This window comes from Gavialis gangeticus, unplaced genomic scaffold (assembly GCF_001723915.1).
Source record: "Gavialis gangeticus isolate Ggan-Ray unplaced genomic scaffold, GavGan_comp1, whole genome shotgun sequence".
Taxonomy (NCBI): domain Eukaryota; kingdom Metazoa; phylum Chordata; order Crocodylia; family Gavialidae; genus Gavialis; species Gavialis gangeticus.
In genome coordinates, this window is record NW_017729033.1 from 100029157 (window position 1) to 100051384 (window position 22228).

Genomic DNA, 22228 nt, shown 5'->3' on the forward strand with positions numbered 1-22228 from the left:
CCTGGAGTTCAGAAAAGCAGACAGCAATTTGCCCAGGGAACTGATGGACAGGTTCCCCTGGAAGGCCAGCATGAGGGGGAAAGGATTCCAGGATAGCTGGTTCTATTTTAAAGAAACTTTACAGACAGCACAGGAACAAACTATCCCGATGCACAGGAAGATTATCAAGTATGGCAGAAGACCAGCTTGGCTTAACAGGAAAGTCTTTAGTAAATTAATCACAAAAAGAAAGCCTGTAAGAAGTGGAAACTTGGACAAATAATTAAGGAAGAATATAAGAGCATTGCTCAGGCATGCAGGGATGGAGTCAGGAAGGCTAAAGCACAAATGGAGTTGCAGCTAGCAAGGGATGTGAAGGGTAACAAGAAGGGTTTCTGCAAGTACGTCAGTAGCAAGAGGCGGATCAGGGAAAGCATAGGCCCCCTACTGAATGGGGGAGGCAGCCTTGTGACAGAGGATGCAGAAAAGGGTGAAGTGCTCAATGCCTTTTTTGCTTCAGTTTTCACAGGCAAGGTCAGCTTCCAGACTACTGCATCAGGCAGCACAGTTTAAGGAGGAGGTGAGCAGCCCTCAGTGCTGAAAGAACAGGTTAGGGACTACTTAGAAAACTGGACGTGTACAAGTCCATGGGGCCAGGTGAAATGCACCCAAGGGTGCTGAGGGAGTTAGCTGATGTGATTTCAGAGCCATTGGCCATTATCTCTGGAAACTCATGGTGATCAAGAGAGGTCCCAGATGATAGGAAAAGGGCCCATATTTAAGAATTGGAACAAGGAGGATCCAGGGAACTACAGACCAGTCAGCCTCACCTCCATCCCTGGAAAAATCATGGAGCAGATCCTCAAGAAATTAATTTCTCAGGAACAGTCAGCATGGATTCACCAGGGGCAAGTCATGCCTGACCAACCTGTTTGCCTCCTATGACGAGGTGACTGGCTCTGTGGATGCAGAGAGACTTGTAGATGTGGTGTACCTTGATTTTAGCAAGGCTTTTGATTCAGTCTCCCACAATATTCTTGCAGGCAAGCTAAGGAAGTATGGGTTGGTTGGATGAATGGACTGTAAGGTGGATAGAAAACTGGCTGAAGCATTAGGCTCAGAGAGTAGTAATCAATGGCTCAATGTCTAGTTGGCAGCCAGTATCAAGTGGAGAGCCCCAAGGGTCAGTCCTGGGGCTGGTTTTGTTCCATATCTTCATCAGCGACCTGGAAGATGGCACACAGTGCACCTTCAGCAAGTTTGCAGTTGACACCAAGCTGGGGGGAGTAGTAGATATGCTGGAGGGTAGGGCTAGGATTCAGAGTGACTTAGACAAATTGGAGGATTGGGCCAAAAGAAATCTCATGTGGTTCAACAAGGACAAGTGTAAAGTCTTGTACTTAGGATGGAGCAACCCCATGCACCAGTGCAAGCTGGGAGCTGACTGGCTGGGCTGCAGCTCTGCAGAAAAGGACCTGGGGGTTACAGTGGACAATAAGCTGAATATGATCCAGAAGTGTGCCCTTGTTGCCAAGAAGGCTAATGGCATGCTGGGCTTCATTGGTAGGTGCGTTGCCACTAGATCAAGGGAAGTGATTATTCTCCTTCGGTGATTATTCAGCACTGGTGAGGCCACATCTGGAGTACTGTGTCCAGTTTTGGGCCACTACAGAAAGGATGTGGACAAATTGGAAAGAGTCCAGCAGAGTGAAACAAAAATGGTGAGTGGGCTGGGGGACTTGACTTCTGATGAAAAACTGATGGAACTCAGCTTATTTAATCTAGAGAAGAGAAGATTGAGGAGTGATTTAATCACAGCCTTCAACTACCTGAAGGGGGTTCAAAAAAGGATGGAGTTAAACTGTCCTCAGTGGTGGCAGATGCCAGAAGGAGCAACAGTTTCAAGTTGCAGCAAGGGAAGTTTAGGTTAGATATTAGGAAGAATATGCTCACTAGGAGAGTAGTAAAACACTGAAACAGGTTACCGAGAGAGGTGGTGGGAGCTCCATCTTTGGAGGTTTTCAAAACCCGGCTAGACAAAGCTTTGGCTGGGATGATCTAGTTGGAGATGGTACTGCTTTGAGCAGGAGGTTAGATTAGATGACCTCCTGAGGTCCCTTCTAACCCTAATTTTCTATGATTCTAAGTTACTATTCAGCACAAGTAAACGGATTGGGATCTGACTCATGAACAAATGCACTGCAAAACATTTTGCTATCTGTAGAATGACTTGTTTTGGAGACCTAATACTATTTCCTTGCAGGTTATGAGTGTGAGCCATATAACAATCCTGCTGATTTCTTTCTGGATGTCATTAATGGAGACTCAACTGCTGTGACATTGAACAAGACAGATGAAGCTGACTTGGGTATGACACTGAAGTTCTTTGTGGACTAAAAACTGATCTGTACTGTGACAAAATATTTTGCATTTATCTTTCCTCTCAAAGTTAACTTTTAGGTATTTGGCATAACCAATAGCTTTGTGTGCACAGTGTGTGTGTGTGTGTGTGTGTGTGTGTGTGTGAATGAGAGAGAGAGAGAGAGAGAGAGAGAGAGAGAAAGTTACAGACAATGGGTCCCTTGGCATCTGATGTTTCTTAGTTTTCAACTTACTGGCATATGGCAGATTGGGACTGCTTCTGTGACCTGCATTGCTTCCACACACACACACACACACTCTCTCTCTCTCTCTCTCGCACATGGAAGTGAATAGGTGGATAGTTCACTCGTTATTTACTTTCCATCATCATCCTAGCAAATGGCAAGCAAGTAGGCTGGTAAATTTAAATAGCAATTTTGCAAAACTAGAGCTACATTTTTCCTATATTGTCATTTCAGACTGGGTAAAATGTCTCTGTCGCTTAGTCCTCTTCAGTGACTAGATGTTATGTACAACTAGATAATGTGTGTATATTATGTTTTATATGTACATGTGTGCTTGCACACACACAAACATATTTGTATATTTATGTAATGTGATACCATCTGGTCAAGGAAATGCATAGAATTTACAAGATTCTATTTGCATTACACACTTGATAGCTAATATGGCAAATACATGTATGCTCTATTTGTACCCTGAAAAACAGAAACTGGGCTAAAATTGAGGGGAAGGAGGAAGGCAGGGGGGAAACAACTGCTATAGCAGAAATCCATTCCTGTGGGACTTGGGAGATCTCTCCAGAAGACAGCCATATAGAGGGCTGCTCTAAAACAATTTCACCAGCTTAAGAGATTGACTGTTTGCAGGGAGCCATAGAGGAAACTCGTTTATGTATTATGGTTTAACAGTATCTTGGCTTTGAAATTCAGTGGGAGACTCGTTCATGTATTATGATTTAACAGTATCTCGGCTTTGAAATTCAGTGGCAGACTTTATCAGGTCAGCTTGCTGTAAGACACAATCTGTAGTTTCTGTGACTTACATGTAGTCAAAAAACAGATAATTTCTGCTTAGCAGAATTGTAAATTATTTATAGTATTTTGTATCGGCTGCTACCAGACTGTGTTAATTAATTTATTTCACTAAATGATTTACCAATTAATTAATTTCACCAAATAATTGCTATCTCATTGATTAGTAATAAAAAGAACAAGCATGACTGTTGGAGAATTTATTTTTCCTGTGAATTCAATAAGAGATAACAATTTTTTTTTCTCTTTAACCAGAAAATAATGTTGAAGAACACATCAACCATGAGAAGACTCTGGCAGAGAAGTTAGCAGAGCAGTATTCCAATTCTACATACTACAGAGAAACAAAAGCAGTACTAGAGAATATTTCTTTGCAAAATAAAAAGAAAACAAAGTTCAGTTTCAGACAAATTACATACACAACTTCCTTTTTTCATCAGCTCAAATGGGTGTCCAGACGTACGTTTAAAAACTTAATTGGCAATCCTCAAGCCTCCATAGCTCAGGTAAACCCAGTTAATCTACGAATATTAAGTATGATTTGATTTAGTCCATTTCTATCTGAAAATCAGTTGGGTGAAATTTTGTGCATCTAAAAATTGAATCTATGAAAACAGAATAATATCTAAAAATCAGGACCATAAAATGGTATGCTGAGTGCTCTGAAATAGCAGCATGAAAAGGATATTCAATAGATTATTTTAATTTACCGTATTTTAGTTAAGGTGGCTCAAGTTTTACTTTAATTATGTCATACCCTGTGTTTTTTGAACCAAGAACTCCGTATCCTCTTGCTTTATAGGCTATTATACTTCCATAAACTTCACAAGTCTAGTGCTAAAACAATTCACATTCTTTGCTTCCGCTACTTGGCTAAGAAGACCATCACAAACTTTAACTTTTCTGGCCACTCGTATGGTTGGGGGCCTCTGTGGCCAGCCCTATGAGGAGAGGCTGAGGGACCTGAATCTTTTCAGTCTCCGCAAGAGGAGACTGAGGGGGGATCTTGTGGCTGCCTACAACCTTATCAGGGGCCACCAGCAGGGACTCGGGGAAAGTCTGTTCACCAGGGCCCCCCTTGGAGTCACCAGGAACAATGGCCACAAGCTGAGGGAGGATAGGTTTAGGTTAGATATTAGGAAGAACTACTTCACGGTAAGGGTGGCCAGAGCCTGGAATAGGCTTCCCAGAGTGGTGGTGCTCTCACCTTCCCTGGAGATCTTCAAGAGGAGACTGGATAGGCGCTTGGCTGGGGTCTTATGACCCCTGCTACCCCCAGTGCTCCTTTCTGCCCATGGCAGGGGGTTGGACTCAATGATCTGTCTAGGTCCCTTCCGACTCATTGATTCTATGATTCTATGATTCTCTGATAGATCAAATCTCCATCTGAATTTCTTCATAGTCAGTTTATAGCAGGGGTAGGCAAAGTTTTTTGGCTGGAGTGCTGAAAAAACCCACGTCTACCTTGGAAGGTGCTGGAGTGCTGGCATGCAGAAAAACAAAATGAGGGCGGGGGGGGGTACATGGCAGGACGCACTGCATATTAGTATATTTAATAATCATAAATGTTGCCTTTGTTGTTTTGTATTCCTTTTTTGTTGAGCATGTTGCAATGAGAGAGAAAAAAAGAGACAAATAAGGGAAAGGGGAGAGAGAGAAAGAAAAAGGAGAGCAGGGACAGAACTAGACACGCACACAGAGAACCATTGTGCACAAACACAGAGAATGAGAACACACCCAGACCAGACGCATGCACACACACATCTGGAACCAGACGTGCGCGCGCACAGACATACAGAACCAGACAGAGGCAGACCAACACACAGAACCAGATGCATGGGTGCATGGAGCTGGCCTCCTGGGCCAATGGACAAAGTCCAACAGTGCCCTGGTCCCACCAGGGTCCATGTGCTTCCCTGGGGAGCCAGCCCCTGGGCTGCAGTGCAGCTGGCTGAGGCCCTGGCTTGGAGCCTGCCCATCAGCCCAACCACCCACCTACCTCACACAGCTAAGCCCACGAAAGGTGCAGTGCTCCTGGCAAGGGGCAGTGCCAGCCTTGTCCTGGTGTGGGGCTGGGCTCAGAACAGGTGGGAGTCAGGTGGGCTCAGCTGCAAGCCCTGCTGCAAGCAGCCTGGGCTCTGTGGTTGGCAGCAGCTACCAGAGCCTGGGCTGGCTGCAGCCGGGAGGCTGCAAACAGCTGCTCTGGGCTCTGGCATCAGCTCCATACTGGCAGGTGCATGCGCTTCTCAGAGCAGATGGTGGGAATAGGGCCTGAGGCAGCACAGTCTTTCTGCTGTCTGCTCTAAGGTGCATGTGCAGTCGCCGCCAGCATGGAGCTGATGCTGGGGCTGTGGAGCCCGGCGCAGCTGTTTGCAGCCTGCCTGCTGCAGATGCCCCAGGCTGGCTACAAACAGCTGCTCTGGGCTCTGGAGCCCAGTCATCAGCTCTGTGCCAGCAGCAGGGAAGAGGCCGGGGTTGCACTGCCTCAGGCCCCTCCCACACCATCTGCTCCGAGATGCACGTGCACCGATCGGTATGGAGCTTATGCTGGAGCCCAGAGCAGATGTTTGCAGCCTCCTGGCTGCAACCGGCCCAGGCTCTGGGTAGCTGCTGCCAACCATGGAGCTTGCAGCAGGGCTTGCAGTTTCCCAGCCACCTTCTGGGAGCAGCCCAGGATTTGTGGCTGGCAGCAGCTGCCTAGAGCCCAGGCTGGTGTTGGTTTGCTGAGCAAAATGACCTTGCGTGCTGTGCTCGGCACACATGCTGGGGGTTGCTGACCCCTGGTTCAAATCTTGTCCAGTGTTGTTTCTCCTCCTAGAAAGTTCTTCTGTTTCCTTAACATTTACCCCACTAAATGTACTTCTAAAAAGTAATCATGTCTCCTCTCAAACCCTATTTTGTTAAATGAAACAAGTCAAATTTCTTCTTTCATATAAAAAAAGCTTCATTTCCTTAACCGTATTGGCCCTTTGTCAACCTGTTCAATTTAAGTTATTTTTTTACCCTGAAGAGTAGTGATCTGAATTGCACACTGTCTTCTTGGTGTCTTATCAGTGTCTTATATAATGGCAGTAGTATTTCCTTCTCTCTACGGGAGATACTTCACCCCATACATGCTAGAACTACTTTAGCTTTTTCATAACCACATCACATTGGTAGTTCACAGTCATCCAATCAATCAATACACTTAGGTTCCTCTCTTCCGCCGTAGTTTCCAGTGTACGTGCCCCTCTTATAACCAAAGCGTTGGTTTTTAATCCCTGAGTACATGACTTTACGCTCCCTGCTGTTAAATTGAATTGCTAATGTTCCATTCCACAAGATTATCTAAAGCCTCTTGTAAAATAATCTAGTATTCATCCTGACAGTACTCCCTATCTCAGTGTCATCTTCAAATTGCATGAGGAGAGTTCTAGTTCTACTACTAAGTTTGCTAATAAAAAGGCTAAACAGGATAGATACATCCTCAGACAGATCCCTGATAACCACCCTCCAGTCAGATAACTTGCCTTTCAGCATCACCCTCTGTAATCTCTCTTTGAGCGAATTCCTTACTTGCCTCATGTTTGTAATGTTGATCCCTGTCCTTTCCCGTCTGATCAGTAACTGTCCATAAGTTACTGTGTCAAAAGTTTTCAGTCTAGATAAATTAAGCGTTGTCTTTTTTCAAGGAGTTGGTTTTCTTGTCATAGAAGGATATTAAATGTTTCTGATACAATTTTCCTTGAATAAAACTACACGTTTCCCTTGCTTTATGTGGGTTCTGCATGTGCAAATTTACTCTTATGCAATGACCCTTTTTAGACCAAAAATCCATTATATGTGAGGTAAATTCACTCATGCAATCAGTGTGGTGGAAGCGTGCAGTCAGCTGCTTTGTGCGGTGCATTGTGGGAGTGGCACGCACAAAAATATAGTCTCCTGTGTGGATCTGTGCTCCTTGCTTGTTGTCTGTGACACGTGTTTCTGTAGTTGCCAACCCCGTTATAATAGTGCCCTGTGCTTGTGTGTACTGTCTGCTGTTGGTAAATACCAAAATTGTCTTGTAAAAGTGGTAGAAATGGGTCTGGGGGTCAGTACAGTCAAGGTCTTGTAATGTATCCCTATTTGTTACATTGTAAAATGGGTTCCCTTTATGCAAATTTGAGTTACATGCTGTTTTCCAGGAACGCATGTACAGCATAAAACGAGGGAAACCTGTATGTTATATTTTCTCTGGTAGTAGCTGGATGAAAGTAGTTTCATGTATCTCCTCCCTATTACAGCAAACACTGCAAAGCTAGTCCTCACAGTCTGATCCACTCTTCTGAATGCACTCTGCAGTTTAGTTACACTTCAGGGTTTGACCAGTTGTATCCCGCCACCCCACCAGGGAAACTGAATGAGCCAACTTATCATTAACTATAGTTCATAAATTAATTAAGTTCTGGTGGACAACACTATCACTAAGATGGAGTGGACCGGCCAAGTTTGCCGATGACACCAAACTTTGGGGCAAAGCATCCATGCCAGAAGACAGGCAGGTGATCCAGGCTGACCTGGACAGGCTCAGGAAATGGGCGGACGAGAACCTGATGGTGTTTAACACTGAAAAATACAAGGTTCTCCACCTTGGGAGGAAAAACCTGCAGCATCCTTATAGGCTCGGCAGTGTTACGCTGGTTAGCACTACGGAAGAAAGAGGCTTGGGGGTCATCACTGACCACATAATGAACATGAGCCTGCAATGCGATGCTGTGGCTACTAAAATGACCAAAACGCTGGCTTGTATCCATAGATGCTTCTCAAGCAAATCCCGGGATGTTACTCTCCCCTTGTACTTGGCCTTGGTGAGGCTGCAGCTGGAGTACTGCGTCCAGTTTTGGGCTCTGCAATTCAAAAAGGATGTGGAGAAGCTTGAGAGAGTCCAGAGAAGAGCCACGCGCACGATCGGAGGTCAGGAAAACAGACCTTACGACGACAGGCTGAGAGCCTTGGGGCTCTTTAGCTTGGAAAAGCACAGGCTTGGGGGTGATCTGATGGCCACCTATAAGTTTATCAGGGGTGACCACCAGGATCTGGGGGAACGTTTGTTCACCAGAGCACCCCAAGGGATGACGAGGTTGAACAGTCATAAACTACTGCAAGACCGTTTCAGGCTGGACATAAGGAAGAATTTCTTTACTGTCCGAACCCCCAAGGTCTGGAACAGCCTGCCATCGGAGGTGGTTCAAGCACCTACATTGAACACCTTCAAGAGCAAATTGGATGCTTATCTTGCTGGGATCCTATGAGCCCAGCTCACTTCCTGCCCTCTGGGCAGGGGGCTGGACTCGATGATCTTCCGGGTCCCTTCCAGCCTTTAATGTCTATGAAATCTATGTTTTCCTGATCTCCTAAAATGTATATTGCTTGACATAATCTCCTAAGGAACATTATGCTTTCTGCAAAATGTATAAGGTAAAACGCAACTCAGTTGTAGCATCTTAAAGGAGTAGAAGTATATTCTATAGTATAGGCTTTATACAGTCTACTTAGCATTGCTTTTTGGAGAATTCATCATGTTTACAAAGTTCATGGGTAAATTTAAATCTATAGGTCAATATTAAGCAAAGAATGTATTATTAATTTCTTCTGGAGAATGAAGTATCCCTTATGAAATGACTTTTATAGGCCTGATCCAGCAGTCCTTACTATAGGAAAAGTCCCATTTGAATTCTGCCTCTGAATAATATGAAATGATCCAGATCAATGTAAAAGTATAAAAAAAAGTCATTTTTTATCACTGCTATAAATTGTCTGGATCTAGAAAATATTTTGATTAAAATTAAATCACAATCATTGTGGAAATCTATTCAGAATCCCTAAAAGTAAAAAAAGGCTTTATGTATAAATATGTTGGTATGCTGATATTATGGATATCCTTAATAATTGCTTTGTAAAAGCTTGACCTTGTGACAAGTATTATATTCTCAAGGGCATTATAATATGCCAGGGTTAATGGCCCTGACTCTTTTCTCACAATCTTTTCCATCTTCCAAGCCTCATTAAGAATGGATTTTCAATACATTCTGTAAATGGTACAGAGTTAACTAAACCCTGCTTGCTAATCCACTCCAAATTGGTCTTGATATGATCCTTGTTTCCCACTACAGCTGGTTTAGTGGCTGAATTATCCTTGACATTTGGTTCTTTCTGCAGGTTCTTAACAATATGGTACCATGGATCAAATGCTTTCTAGTGTAAAGATTCATACATCCTGCATGATTAAACATGAGTGAACTGCCTGATACCATCATTCTTGCTGAGATTTTCATCACTTGCAGTTATTCTTAAGAGACTATGACATACATACTTTAATCATTTAGATTATATCACTGAATCCATTCATATCTTTGCTATTTAAAAATGTTACAGTTGCACAGTTCTAGTCTGGCAGCAAAGCAGTTGCACCACAGGGCACTGGGTGGCATTGCTCCGTCCCTGCCCGCTCCCCCCCATGTCATTCATGACAGGCAATTTGCTAGTTCCATCATAGTATTCAAAAGGGCATATAAGCTGCTTGCAGATGTTAAAAAAAAATATGTTACTCCATAAACTGTATGTTACTTTGGCCCAGCTCCACAGCATCTGTATGGATCAGGCAGGTGCTTTTATCTAATAGCTGAGTCAATCAGCTATTAGATAAAAGTGCCAAAAAAGCCCCACTAAAGCACCCAATCAATACAGATGTTGGGTGAGCTGAGTCCAGCTAATATGCTGCTTTTTATGGGCATACACTGGGATTGGTACGGGAGCTCATTAAGTTTAAAGTGCTGTTTTTTGTTTTTTTTTAATGTCTGCAAGCAGCCTGATTCATGGCCAAAAAATATGATTAATGTATGCTCTAGACAAGGGGTTTTCAACCTTTTTTAACAGGTGTACCCCTTCTGGTGGTGGCAGCTGGATGTGGAGTGGGAGGTGGTGGGTGGTGGTCGCTGCCGCCATGTGCGAGCCTCTTTTCTGCCCCCACTCAAAGTGCAGGGTGGTGGGTGGCGGTGGTGATGGCTGCCGCATGCAAGCTCCACACTGCTGTGTCTGGCTGGGTGGGCAGCACCTGCACAGCTCACAGAGGAGTGCCACTGCCCTCGGCCCCCTGGCCCTGCTCCTGGGAGGCAGTGGCACAGGGTGATGGCGGCAGCACTTGCATGCAGGCCCCCTGCCCCATGTCTGTCTGCAGAGGGGCACCACTGCCCTCACTCCCCCACCCTGCTCCTGGGAGTGGGCACAGAAATACACTCCCCCCCGCCTTGCTGAACCTTGCTGCCCTCACGGCTCTGCAGGCAGGGGGTGGCCATGGTGCCTTCTTGCTGTCGGCTATTATCCTTCATTTTCTCATCTCTTATGTTTCTTTTAAGTCTGTATTTACCAGCTACATTTCATAAAGATTTTGCAATTTTGAACATTTAAGAAGTGTTCATTAAAATACAAATGTATGTTATATGAAATTCTTCTTTTTTCTTTCTTTTTTTTAAGCTTTGTGTAACAGTTTTCCTAGGACTTGTGGTAGGTGCTATTTTCTTTGGAGTGAAAAATGATTTTACTGGCATACAAAACAGGTTAGTCAATTTTAAGCCTAAACCTTGAAAGCTTTGGTAAAACATGCTGTTATTTTTTTTTACAGGTACTGATAATTTTTTAGACTAAAAATTAACTACTTTGCTCTTTTGTGGAAAGCTGTAGCTATCAGTTTAAATTAGACCCTTCTCTCTAATCTGTAAATTACAAAATAAGCCTTAATCTTATCATAAACTCTATGTATAGATCCCTCCACCTGCATCAGCTCATTGTAGAATGAAGCCCTAAGGACCAGTTCTATAAATTTGACTTATCCCGTGTAGTAACTTGTACAAGTAGTCCATGGGATATTTGTGTAGCAAAGTATAATTCCACACAATGTTCTAGGTCTGCAGTACAAGATTACTGAAAAGTATACAGTGTATTAAAATACATAATTAAATATTAACCACTGCAACCATTAACTATTGTCTGCAAAGATTCCCTTTATGTAAAATGTTTTGGTCAACATTTTTGGACTTTGTTGCCTGAAGCTAGCTATCTAAGATCCTGCAAAAATTTTACACATATGCTTAACTTTATACAGGCAGACACAAGCACAGATTACTCAACTGCTTCAGTGTTTGCATAATAAAGATCTAAATGTGTATTAAGTGCCTATATAAAAGTTATCATCAGAAGTAGTGATATAAAAGTTTTCTATATAAAAGTTATCATCAGAAACATATACAAGTGGAAGCTATGGATACTTAGCAGCTCTTGTGATCTACCCATTCTTAAATGGGTGTGTGTCTACACATGCATTAGATCCGGGAGCAGTTTACTCACGAGGATTGCTCCCAGGCAGATGTCTACACGTGTAAGAAAGGGGGAGCAGATTTGCTGCTCATGGGCCCCTGCTGCCACCAAGGGGAGCTCTAGTATCCCCCTGGATGCTAGCCCAGGGGCTGGCAGGGACCACCAGGCCAGGAAACAGTTGTCTCCTAGCCAGGGCTGGGGCTTTACTCCCTGCCCCTGGGAGGCAGGGGGAGGGCTGCCTGCGGCTGAGGCAGAGACAGTGTCCCCCTGCCCCAGCAGCAGGGAGCTCCCAGACCCAGCTCCCTGATCAGGACAGGGGGCTTGGAAAAAGCTGAAGGGGAGGGGCACGTCCCATCCCCCTGCCTTGATCCACTGTTGGGGCAGCTAGCAGCAAGTCCCCTTCTGGGATTTGCCTCACATCTGCAGCTCTTTCCAAGCCCCTTGCCTCTATCACTGCACACCTTGATCATGGGGTGGAGGTGGGAGAGCCTGTTTCCTGCTCAGCTCTGTAAGAAAAGGACCTCCCAGCTCAAGTCCGGTGACAGTGGAGCTTGCGTTGGGAGATAAGGATCTTCCATTGCCTGTCTTGTGGTTGCAGAGCTGGCACTGGGAGATAAGGATCTCCCAGCCCCTGTTCCCTGATCATGACCTTGAAGCTCCCTGCTGCTGGTGCAGGGGGATGTAGTCCCCACCCGGACTCCGGTGGTGGAGTCCACCCTGGCAGCAGGAAGTTCCTGGGGGCAGGGAGCAATCTCCTGTCCCTTGGTGGCTGGCTAATCAGGAGCAAATTTGCTCCCAGTCAGGTGTCTACATGAGTGCTACTGTGCAGTTAGTAATCGCAAGTAAATTTGGTACTTGCATTTACAGGTAGCAAGTTTAGTTATGATTTACAAGGTTTACCACATAGTAAACATGTGCACATGTAGATGCACATGCTTACTGAGCAGTAAACTACGTTACTTCACAGTAAAGTGCCCATGCACCCAGTGCCTACTGTAGCCTTACATTTGACATACAAGTTTGAAAATGTTGGTCTTTAATTTTAGCAGATAGTTCTATCTTCTTATTTCTCTTTTTCAGTTTCCCATACCTTCTGAAAAAGATCTTGGAAACTAAATTTTTCTATACCTGGTATCAATTTAAAGGTGATTAAAAAAACCTCTAAGTAAATCAGTTGAATCTTTTTCATTTTTTTGAGTCCATCCAAAATGCTGTCACCCATATATTACAATAATAAATATTGCAGTCATCACTCAGATAGCTCAAAAGCTTTCTTCAGAATTAGGACCTCCTCCTGTTCAAGTCAAAAGGATTTTTACCTTTAATTTCATGAAGAGCAGAATCAGGCTATACCTCACTGGACACATCTACAAGAGATGTTTATTGCCAAGTATACTAATTAGCTCCACAGTAAACATGTGCCTACACATGAAGCCCTTTTAGGCCACAGGAAACTAATTAACTCCACAGCACCACACATGTAGAAGCTGATGTGGCTGGGTGAGGCACATGGAATTGGGTCAGAGCAGCCCCAGGCTAGCGGACTGACTCCTCGGGCCCTCTGCCAGCTGGGGTGCTCTGACCCAGCCCAATGTGCTGCATTCCTGGGCGCACATGTAAAGGTGGTGCTGGAAAACAATGTAAATGTGGTGCCGGGAAGAAATAAAAAAGAAAAAAAGAAAATCTTGTATGAAAGACTATACAGTGGACATAGTCTTTCTACACTTTAGAAAGGCCTTTGACACTGTCTCTCCCCCCATTCTCATTAAAAAAATTAGGTGACTGTGGTGTCGATGCCTACACAGTCAGATGGGTTGCAAATTGGCTGGAGGTCTGCACCCGGAGAGTGGTGGTGGATGGGTCATTTTCAACCTGGAGGGATGTGGGCAGTGGGATTCACCAGGGCTCGGTCCTCAGGCCCACACTGTTCAACATCTTCATCAGTGACTTGGATGAGGGGGTGAAAAGCACCTTGTTCAAATTCGCAGATGACACTAAGATGTGGGGAGAAGTGGGCACGCTAGGAGAGAGGGACAAGCTGCAACTAGTTCTGGACAGGTTACAGGGGTGGGCGGATAAAAACAGGATGGGTTTCAATACTGACAAGTGCAAGGTGCTGCACCTGGGGAGGAAGAACCAGCAGCATACCTACAGGCTGGGGAACTCCCTTCTTGTCAGCACAGAGGCAGAAAAGGATCTTGGAGTCATTATTGATGCCAAAATGAACATGGGCCGCCAATGTGAGGACACGGTCAGGAAGGCTAACCTCACCTTGTCACGCATCTACAGATGCATCATGAACAGGTCCAAGGAGGTGATCCTCCCCCTCTATACGACACTGGTCAGGCCACAGTTGCAGTATTGCGTCTAGTTCTGGGCACCGCACTTCAGGAGGGATGTGGCCAGCACTGGGAGAGTCCAGAGGAGGGCCATTCGCATGATCAGGGGACAGCAAGGCAGGCCCTATGATTGGAGGCTACGGGACCTGAACCTGTTCAGCTCCACAGGAGAAGGCTGAGAGGGGATCTGATGGCCGTCTGTAAACTGGCCAAGGGGGACCAGCATGCAATGGGAGAGTCCCTGTTCCCCCAAGCACTACTGGGAGTAACAAGGAACAACAATCATAAGTTGACTGAGAGTAGATTCAGGCTAGATATCAGGAGGCACTACACAGTCAGGGCAGCTAGGATCTGGAACCAACTCCCAAGGGAAGTGGTGCTCGCTCCTACCCTGGGGGTCTTCAAAAGGAGGCTAGATAATCACCTAGCCAGGGTTGTTTGACCCCAGCATCCTTTCCTGCCCATGGCAGGGGGTCAGACTTGATGATCTGCTCAGGTCCCTTCTGACCCTACTAACTATGAAACTATGAAAGCGCCTACTCTTAGAAGTTCTTCTGAGAAATAAGGAAATAGAGACAATTTTTGTGTTAATTATGGAAGTTGTAGGTTAGCACAGCACATACCAATGGATTCCAGTCATCCTATAGAAAGGTTTAGACACAGTATAATATACAGGTTTTGGATATTATCAAATAATTTAAATATTTTATGCAGTTAATTCAATAACTGTTAATATTCATTTTTCCTTAGAGTTGGTGCAATGTTCTTCATGACCACCAACCAGTGTTTCAGCAGTATTTCAGCTATTGAACTTTTTGTTGTAGAAAAAAAGATATTTATGTAAGTAAAGCATTATGTTATGGGTGACATTGCCTACTTATAGTGTTACTTACTCTGTTGTTGACACTTGTTGGTCTTTTTGTTACCTTACTAAATTGTCATCTCCGTATGCTTAATCAAGTTGGTCAAACTATTCTCAGTAATTAATATTCATTGCAAATGAATTATTTTATCCTATATGTGAATTGTTTGCAAACCCATCATGATTTTTGCAATTGGTTTTGTCCATAAATACCAGCAGTTACAATCAAACTGGGAGAGAAGCACACAAACATTTGTTCTTGTGAGAGAAACTCTCAAGGAAGATCTTCCAGGTTGTTACCTAGAAGAGATTCTCCAGAAGCTTTTTCAGACTTGGTTCATGAACTGTCCATTTCAGATCATTAGATCTGTGTATGGTTTAATACCAAAATCAGATGGAATTGCTCTTATTGCCTAATCAGATACTTGGAACTTTATGGACTGTATGGCATGTATGGACATTACGGGCACTTATACACATACCTTTTCCTTCAGCAGCCTGCCAGAGATCCACTGCTCCTGACTAGACTTGATTAATTGAGTCTGTTCTGCAAGTGAGCTGATGCGTACGGTGCTGCGCTGTGTGCAGTTGTATAAGCAGCGAAATGCATGTCAGCGCAGAGAAAACAGCAGCAGTGAGCTTTTGAACTAAAGCACCTCTGAAATGCCTTGTATTTATACCAGGACAATTGCTGTTCTCCTGGTAGAAATGACAAATGTATAGGTGTTTGTTCAGTTTTTCCCTGAGGGAACATGCCTCTTCTGGGAGAAGCTCTTCTAGGTAACAACCTGGAAGATCTTCCTTGAGAGTTTCTCTCACAAGAACACATGTTTGTATGCTTCTCTCTCAGCCCTCCTCTCCCCTCCTGGACAAGTTTGGGAAGGGAGCAGCAGGTCAAAGCTCCCAACCTCTTCCTCCAACAAGGGGCTTTGCCCTCTGTCCCTTCCACTCCAGGGGCAGGTTGTAGGCACCGTGTTTGAAGTGCTGTGTGGGACTCAAGCCCTGCATCCATAGCTACTTATGCAGGGCTACAGACACCAGCTTTTAAATTCTGCTGCCTATGGGTGTTTCCCCTTTGTGTAGCACCTGCAGGCCCCTGCACCTGCAGCCCCATGCATGAAGTTGCAGGCTCTGGCTTTGAAATCAAATAAAAATAAATAAATAAAAAAGTCAGTGCCCAGGTCCCCTGCTCAGAGAGCAGGTAAGGTGTTTGTCCTGCCTCTCCATTCCCCAAGGGCCAGGAGATATGAGGCAGTCTGTTCTCCACACATCCCCCACACAGATTCCCAATCTGGGGAAGCTGCAGAGAACAAGGGAGAGGGGCAGCTGCAGGGTCAATGCCTTTACTGCTCCTTTTCCTGGAATGTTTTCTAGATATCATTGCTAGAAATGAATTGGTGGACTACAAGCCATGACACAAGAAAGTTGTCCTTTTCTATAGACATATCTATTTCTTTTATAATGAATTTGATGCTTTATGATGCTGAGTACTGTGCATACAATTATGTGCATAAAAATGCAAGTACATTCCCACATGTAATTACTATGAATACTATGACAGCTTACTGGCCACAACATAGCCTATTTTTCCATTCAGAACTGCATGCATGATTTAGCAAAATCTAGCTCATATTAAAATGGTTTGATTGTTTTGCTACTCTGACATAATCTGTAACATATTGTATATATTTCTGTGTTCTAGACATGAATATATCAGTGGGTACTACAGAATGTCTGCATATTTCATCTCCAAATTAATGGCTGATCTAATACCCATGAGGACTATGCCAAGCATCATCTTCACCTGTATAGTTTATTTCATGTTAGGCAAGTGCCCTATCCAAAAGTTGCATTAAAACTAAAAAGAAAAGTGAATCATAACCAACAAAGGACATTCACTTAAGCACCTGTCAATCAGTTCTGGTATCCAAGGGGTAGGTTAGGTCAAATCTTCCTTCTTACATCTTTTCCCTCTGTACGTGCAACACCTCGTTGTGACACTGTTTTCTCTTACTGGGTGGAATGTCTGCAGGTTGCTATTTGCCCTATAATGCAAATTGCTGGACAGAGCACACCTGCAAATCTTCAAGATAGAAGTTTGCAATATATTTAATTTGTATTGTCCCTGAAACATGAGTTTCAGCATCATTTTTGATGGTTCTATAATGGCTTCCATGCCATTCTCTTTTCTTTCAGTGATTTTTTAAAATTGTTCCATCGTAAAATACGAATAAAATAAGAATACCTAGCAAAAGAAAAGCCTAATGTAAGACCTCAGTCTTCTGGACACTGATGTCAGCCTACTCTTTTAAGTGGTAGTTTCCCTTGTTAAAAAGGACACCAAAACTGCAGCTATCCTTTTTTAAACCACTAATGCAGTTTCAAATACCATGTTCATCACACATTTCAGGCAAGTCATCTCAAAAGCTTTCATGGAGAAAGAATTCAGTCAGTTAAAATATTTAGGGTTTTTTAGAGCTTAAAGTAAAATAAATCATCACTTACTCTGAAGCTTTCTTCTTGAGGATATGAGATATTCTGAAACTACCAGGATATATAGTAAGGGCCATTTATATGGCTGAGAAACATTTGATTTAATAGTGCAAGAGTCATGTTGTAGCTGTGATGATCCGATATTATGAGAGAGGCAAGGATTTCTTAGGGTGATATCTTTTATTGGAACAACTGGGTGCATCTACATGTGCACTTTACTGTGGAGCTGACTAACCAGCTCCCCAGTAAAGCGTCACCATCTACATATGCACCCATATTGGGGCACAGTAAATTAATTAACTACACTGTAGGATAGTACTGTCTGGGACAAGTACTATCCTGTGGCGGAGTCATTTACTGCACCAAAATACGTATGTAAATGGTGACCAGGCCTGGCTGGGGCTCAAGGGTGCTGCAGTGTGGGGTTGCCTGCTGGTTAGCCTCATGTTGTAACACTCTTGTGCCTCAGCCGGCCCCAACACTGCCAGCAGGAGACTGGGACTTACCCCTGGGATCCCTGCCAACCTGGGCCTGCTCCATTCCAGCTCAAATTGCTGTGAACCCAGGCACACATGTAAATGCTGCACCCAGGAGCAGCTGACTCTTGTGCAAACTGCACCAGAGTTTATTCTGTTGGGGTAATTGCACATGTAAATACACCCACTATGATGTTGGAATAATGTTAGACAAACTTTCAATTGCAAAACATTATTCTTCAGACCTCAGACCCAAGGAAGAATGATTTGTATTCAAAAGCATGTCTAACTTTATCCAAACTACATAGTTTGTGCAGCAAAAGTTATCATAAGAAAACCTTGCCTCTCACACAGATAATTTTGACATTTTTGTTAAATCCTCAACCACTAGGGGTCCCTAGATTATAACAAATCCATCTGCTGGAAATAGATTAAATATTTTTTGGTAATTATTGCTTGTGACCTACTGCTGTGTGAAGTATGAGCTGCTGCTTGTTCAGAAAACTTCAGTCTGTGATGTCTCAAGATATATTTTTCCTCCATCCTACTATTCTGCTAAGTCTCTCCATAACAGTTCTAAATACATTCCTCAGTCTCCCTGTCTTTGGAGTCTGAACCCCTGCCACAGCTGCTAACACATAGAAATTTGTAAAAGAAGTCTCATGCTAGTTATTAGGCATTGCTGCCAAGGGTCCGAGGTGTCTACCTGGGTGGGGAGAAGAGGCAGGGAAAAAAGGAAGAGGCAGATTTGCTTGTTCTACATCAAAATATATTCTTATAAATATGGCCTACTATCTGTATCTTAGGAAAGCTTACACGAAAGTTATGGTACAACCTGACAAAATTATACTGACATTCCTCTTGTTCTAATTTCTAAGGTTTGAAGCCAACAGTAGATGCCTTCTTTATAATGATGTTTACTCTTATGATGGTGTCATACACTGCCACTTCAATGGCACTAGCTATTGCAGCAGGACAGAGCATGGTGGCTATAGCAAATCTACTCATGACCATCGCATTTGTCTTTATGATAGTGAGTAACATTATTTATTTATTAAGATATAAGCTCAAGTGGCAGTGGAGTTCAGAGCAATACTGAGATATAGATAATCTGGATCTGAATTATGGAAAGATCAAGGATTTAGCTGTATGATATTCCAATTTGTCTTACCGCAAATACTGTAAAGGAAGCTGGACCTAACTATGAACACCTTCCAGGACAGGGACTTACATCTAGCAATAGCACTAAATACAGTAGTAATGTGGAAAAAGAGGGGAAGGGCCAGGCCAGAGATGGTAGATTGTGCCCCTTTGCTCTTCAGCTAGTGCTGCATTCCTTATGGGATTGGTGCAGCCAGCCGAGGTTAGAGCTGCCCTTAGTTAATTCAGGACTGGGGGAACAGAAAGGTAGCTTACAGCCACATATCCCTTATTCTCTGTAGCTGAGCCAAGGATAAATTTGACACAGCTGAGGTACTGGCCCAAGTCACTGACCGCTTGTTATTCCCTGTTATTATAATATGACTCAGAGATTTTGTATGGTATTTAGTTCTAATGGCAGTTGTTTGTACATATTTGATTATTATAAGAGATGGGGGCTGTGGTGGTATGGGCACTAAGGTGTACACTTAACAGTCCAAGAAGTCACAAGTTTGAGACCATAGGAGAAGTGCTCACAGCATGGCCTGTCAAATTCCAATGAAATCTGTGAATTCTGCTAAATAGCTTGTGACAAGGATGAAAAAAGGGACTATACAAAAATTAAACTTAATTTTCTTCCTTTGAAATAGGACTTACATTTCTTATTATGTTTATTTACAATCTAGATTTTCTCTGGCTTGCTGGTAAATCTTACAAGCATCATGTCTTGGCTTTCCTGGCTCCAATACTTCAGTATTCCTCGATATGCAATGACAGTGAGTGCTATATTTTGCTATGCATTGGATTTAAATATATTTTGTCAAAAGAGAACTTCTCATTGTGACGGAGAGAGATAAATTCAAGTTTTGTGGATAAGTGGAAGAGGTCAAACTGTTTAAGTACACCAAAAACGACCTGACATATTTAGTTTAATTCAGCTAGTGGGCTACATGGAGCCCACAAGGGGTTGAATTATGGTCCTTGGGCTCTCACTTGACCACAGATTCCCTTGTTACTTTGGCTGCAGAAGCATCTGGAGGCTTTGGGCTTCCCCTCCCTCTGGCTTCTCCTTCCCTGCCCAGAAGACAGAGCAGGGCAGTATAGCACAGCCTGTAGCACTAGGGAAGCCTGTTACAACAAAATCAGCTGTGCTACTGTATTAGAAAAGGTGGATGTGCTTTGAGATTGTAAATGATATCATATTTTGTGAAATAAATTTTTAAAAAAAAAATAAATCTAATCCTGTGTTATCCCTTCAAATAGTTATGCCTTCAAATGTTATCCCTTCAAACAGTCACTCATTTGTGTTTGTATGTTTTAATTTGATTTTAAAAGGCTTTGCAAATCAATGAACTTACTGGACTCAATTTTTGTGCTGGCAGCACTAACACAAGTTGGAGTGATGGGAATGCACAGGTCAGCCAACCGTAAGTATCTGTTTCATATTAAAATGAATTTTCCCATGAAACGTTTATAAGACTACAAAGTTTATCCACATTACTGTGATTAGAATGTACTTATCAACTACAGAAAGGTGCTTACAGTATTTTTTTGTTTAAAAATGACTGTAATTTGTTGTTTGCAGTGATAACATGCTACATAGGTAATTAGTGAAAGACATAGTAAAGATATTCATAGCGATACGGAAATGCCATTACATTCTGCATTTCACTCATTCAATAAAATGAGGAAAAATGTATATGTTTGGAGCATGTGAGTTAAGAGGCCTCAACATTCGAAGTGTCTACATGTATTTTTCTGAAGCTTGGCTGGTACAAAAATGTCTTTGTTGTCATTGTGGAATTTCAGTTTAAAGGTTTATAAAATAGCAGATACCTTGCAAAAAGCTATCTTTTATAAAACTCTGTTTGTGTTTATTTATAGGTGGTGTACTGGAGAAGAATACTTGAAAAATCAAGGGGTTGAAGCAACTGCTTGGGGCCTGTGGCAGAATCATGTGGCCCTTGCATGCATGACAATAATTTTCCTTACAGTTGCATATCTGAAACTGCACTTCATGAAGAAGTTCTCTTAAAACAAAAGGAAAAATAAATACATAGCAGTAATACTTATTCTGTACTAGCATAATAAGTTGATTGGTTAAAAAACTCACAACTATTTTTTTAATAAAACTCCTTTATATTTTTTGCTTCAAAATTTAACAAAGTTAACAAAAACTCTTCAGCATTAGTAAATATTTATTATAATGTAGTTTCTTGAAATTTATTGCAAACCTGAACTCTCCTTATGGCTATGAAAATTATAAACTAGTATTAATCTTTCTAAGAGACCAAAAAGCCTGCTTAGAATTTGTCAACATCCAGTCTCCATCAGCAAAGTAAATGATCCTATGGTCATTGAGTTGTAAAGATCTCTCTGTTTTTATATGTATAGAGCAATAGGCTGACAACAAAACAGGGCTCTATTTCCCATTTCCCTTTCTGCATATTGCAGCATGTAGTCATAAAATTTGTCAGGGCCAGATTTTGGCTGGTGTTTACACAGTTTCATGTTTGTCATGGGGAGGAGAAGGCATAAGAAGTAGGCCTTTGCGAATAGGGAAGTATTCAATTCAGATTCGGCCGATTTGGAGGACAGTGGTTTGATTCGGAGATTCGGGTCATTGTCCCGAATCCATTCTGCCAAATCAGTTTCAAAAGATTTGGTGCTGATTCAGAGAGATTTGTTGATTCGGCCATAAAGTATAATGGGGAATAACTGAAATACATATAACTTTCTCATTTTTTGGCAGATGTGGATGAAAGCAGCAGGGATGGTACCCCCTTCTGAGGGCATGAGGACTGCCAAGTTTCAAGGAGATAGGTGCAGGGGTTTCTGGGAAAGTGCACCTCAAGGTTCTGAAAGCAAAACTTGTGTTGTGTATGTGTTAAGGGCTGTAGGTTGTAGCCATGTTGGTCTAAGGGCATAGGCAAACAAGGTTCTTTGGGTCAGTCTAATATTAGACCAACTGAAGAGTTGGAGAAATACATCTTAGTAAGCTTTTGGTTTTAAAAACCCTTCATCAGGCTGAGGAAGCACCTGTAGTTGATGTGTGTGCTCTTCCTGGATGGAAGGAATAGTAAAGAAGCCAGAGGCTGCCATGCAATGCAAACAAAAAAGCCAGTCAGTGAAAATGTAAATTCAGGCAGCAGGGGGTGAGAGACAGGTTGGGGGGAAGGGGGGATGTAG

The 22228-nt window shown here is 43.0% G+C and overlaps 1 protein-coding gene across 1 annotated transcript in view; it reads left to right on the plus strand.

The window, feature by feature from the left end:
- Positions 1-21803, plus strand: part of LOC109304106 (ATP-binding cassette sub-family G member 2-like) — a 49944-nt gene extending 28141 nt beyond the window's left edge. Inside the window, exons 8-16 of the mRNA XM_019526612.1 lie at positions 2243-2347; positions 3651-3901; positions 10890-10972; positions 14819-14908; positions 16633-16757; positions 18778-18932; positions 19726-19815; positions 20375-20466; positions 20924-21803. Coding sequence (XP_019382157.1) covers positions 2243-2347; positions 3651-3901; positions 10890-10972; positions 14819-14908; positions 16633-16757; positions 18778-18932; positions 19726-19815; positions 20375-20466; positions 20924-21074 — 1142 coding nt within the window. The 3' untranslated portion in view covers positions 21075-21803. The remainder of the gene's footprint in view (positions 1-2242; positions 2348-3650; positions 3902-10889; positions 10973-14818; positions 14909-16632; positions 16758-18777; positions 18933-19725; positions 19816-20374; positions 20467-20923) is intronic.
- The last annotated feature ends 425 nt before the right edge of the window (positions 21804-22228 follow it).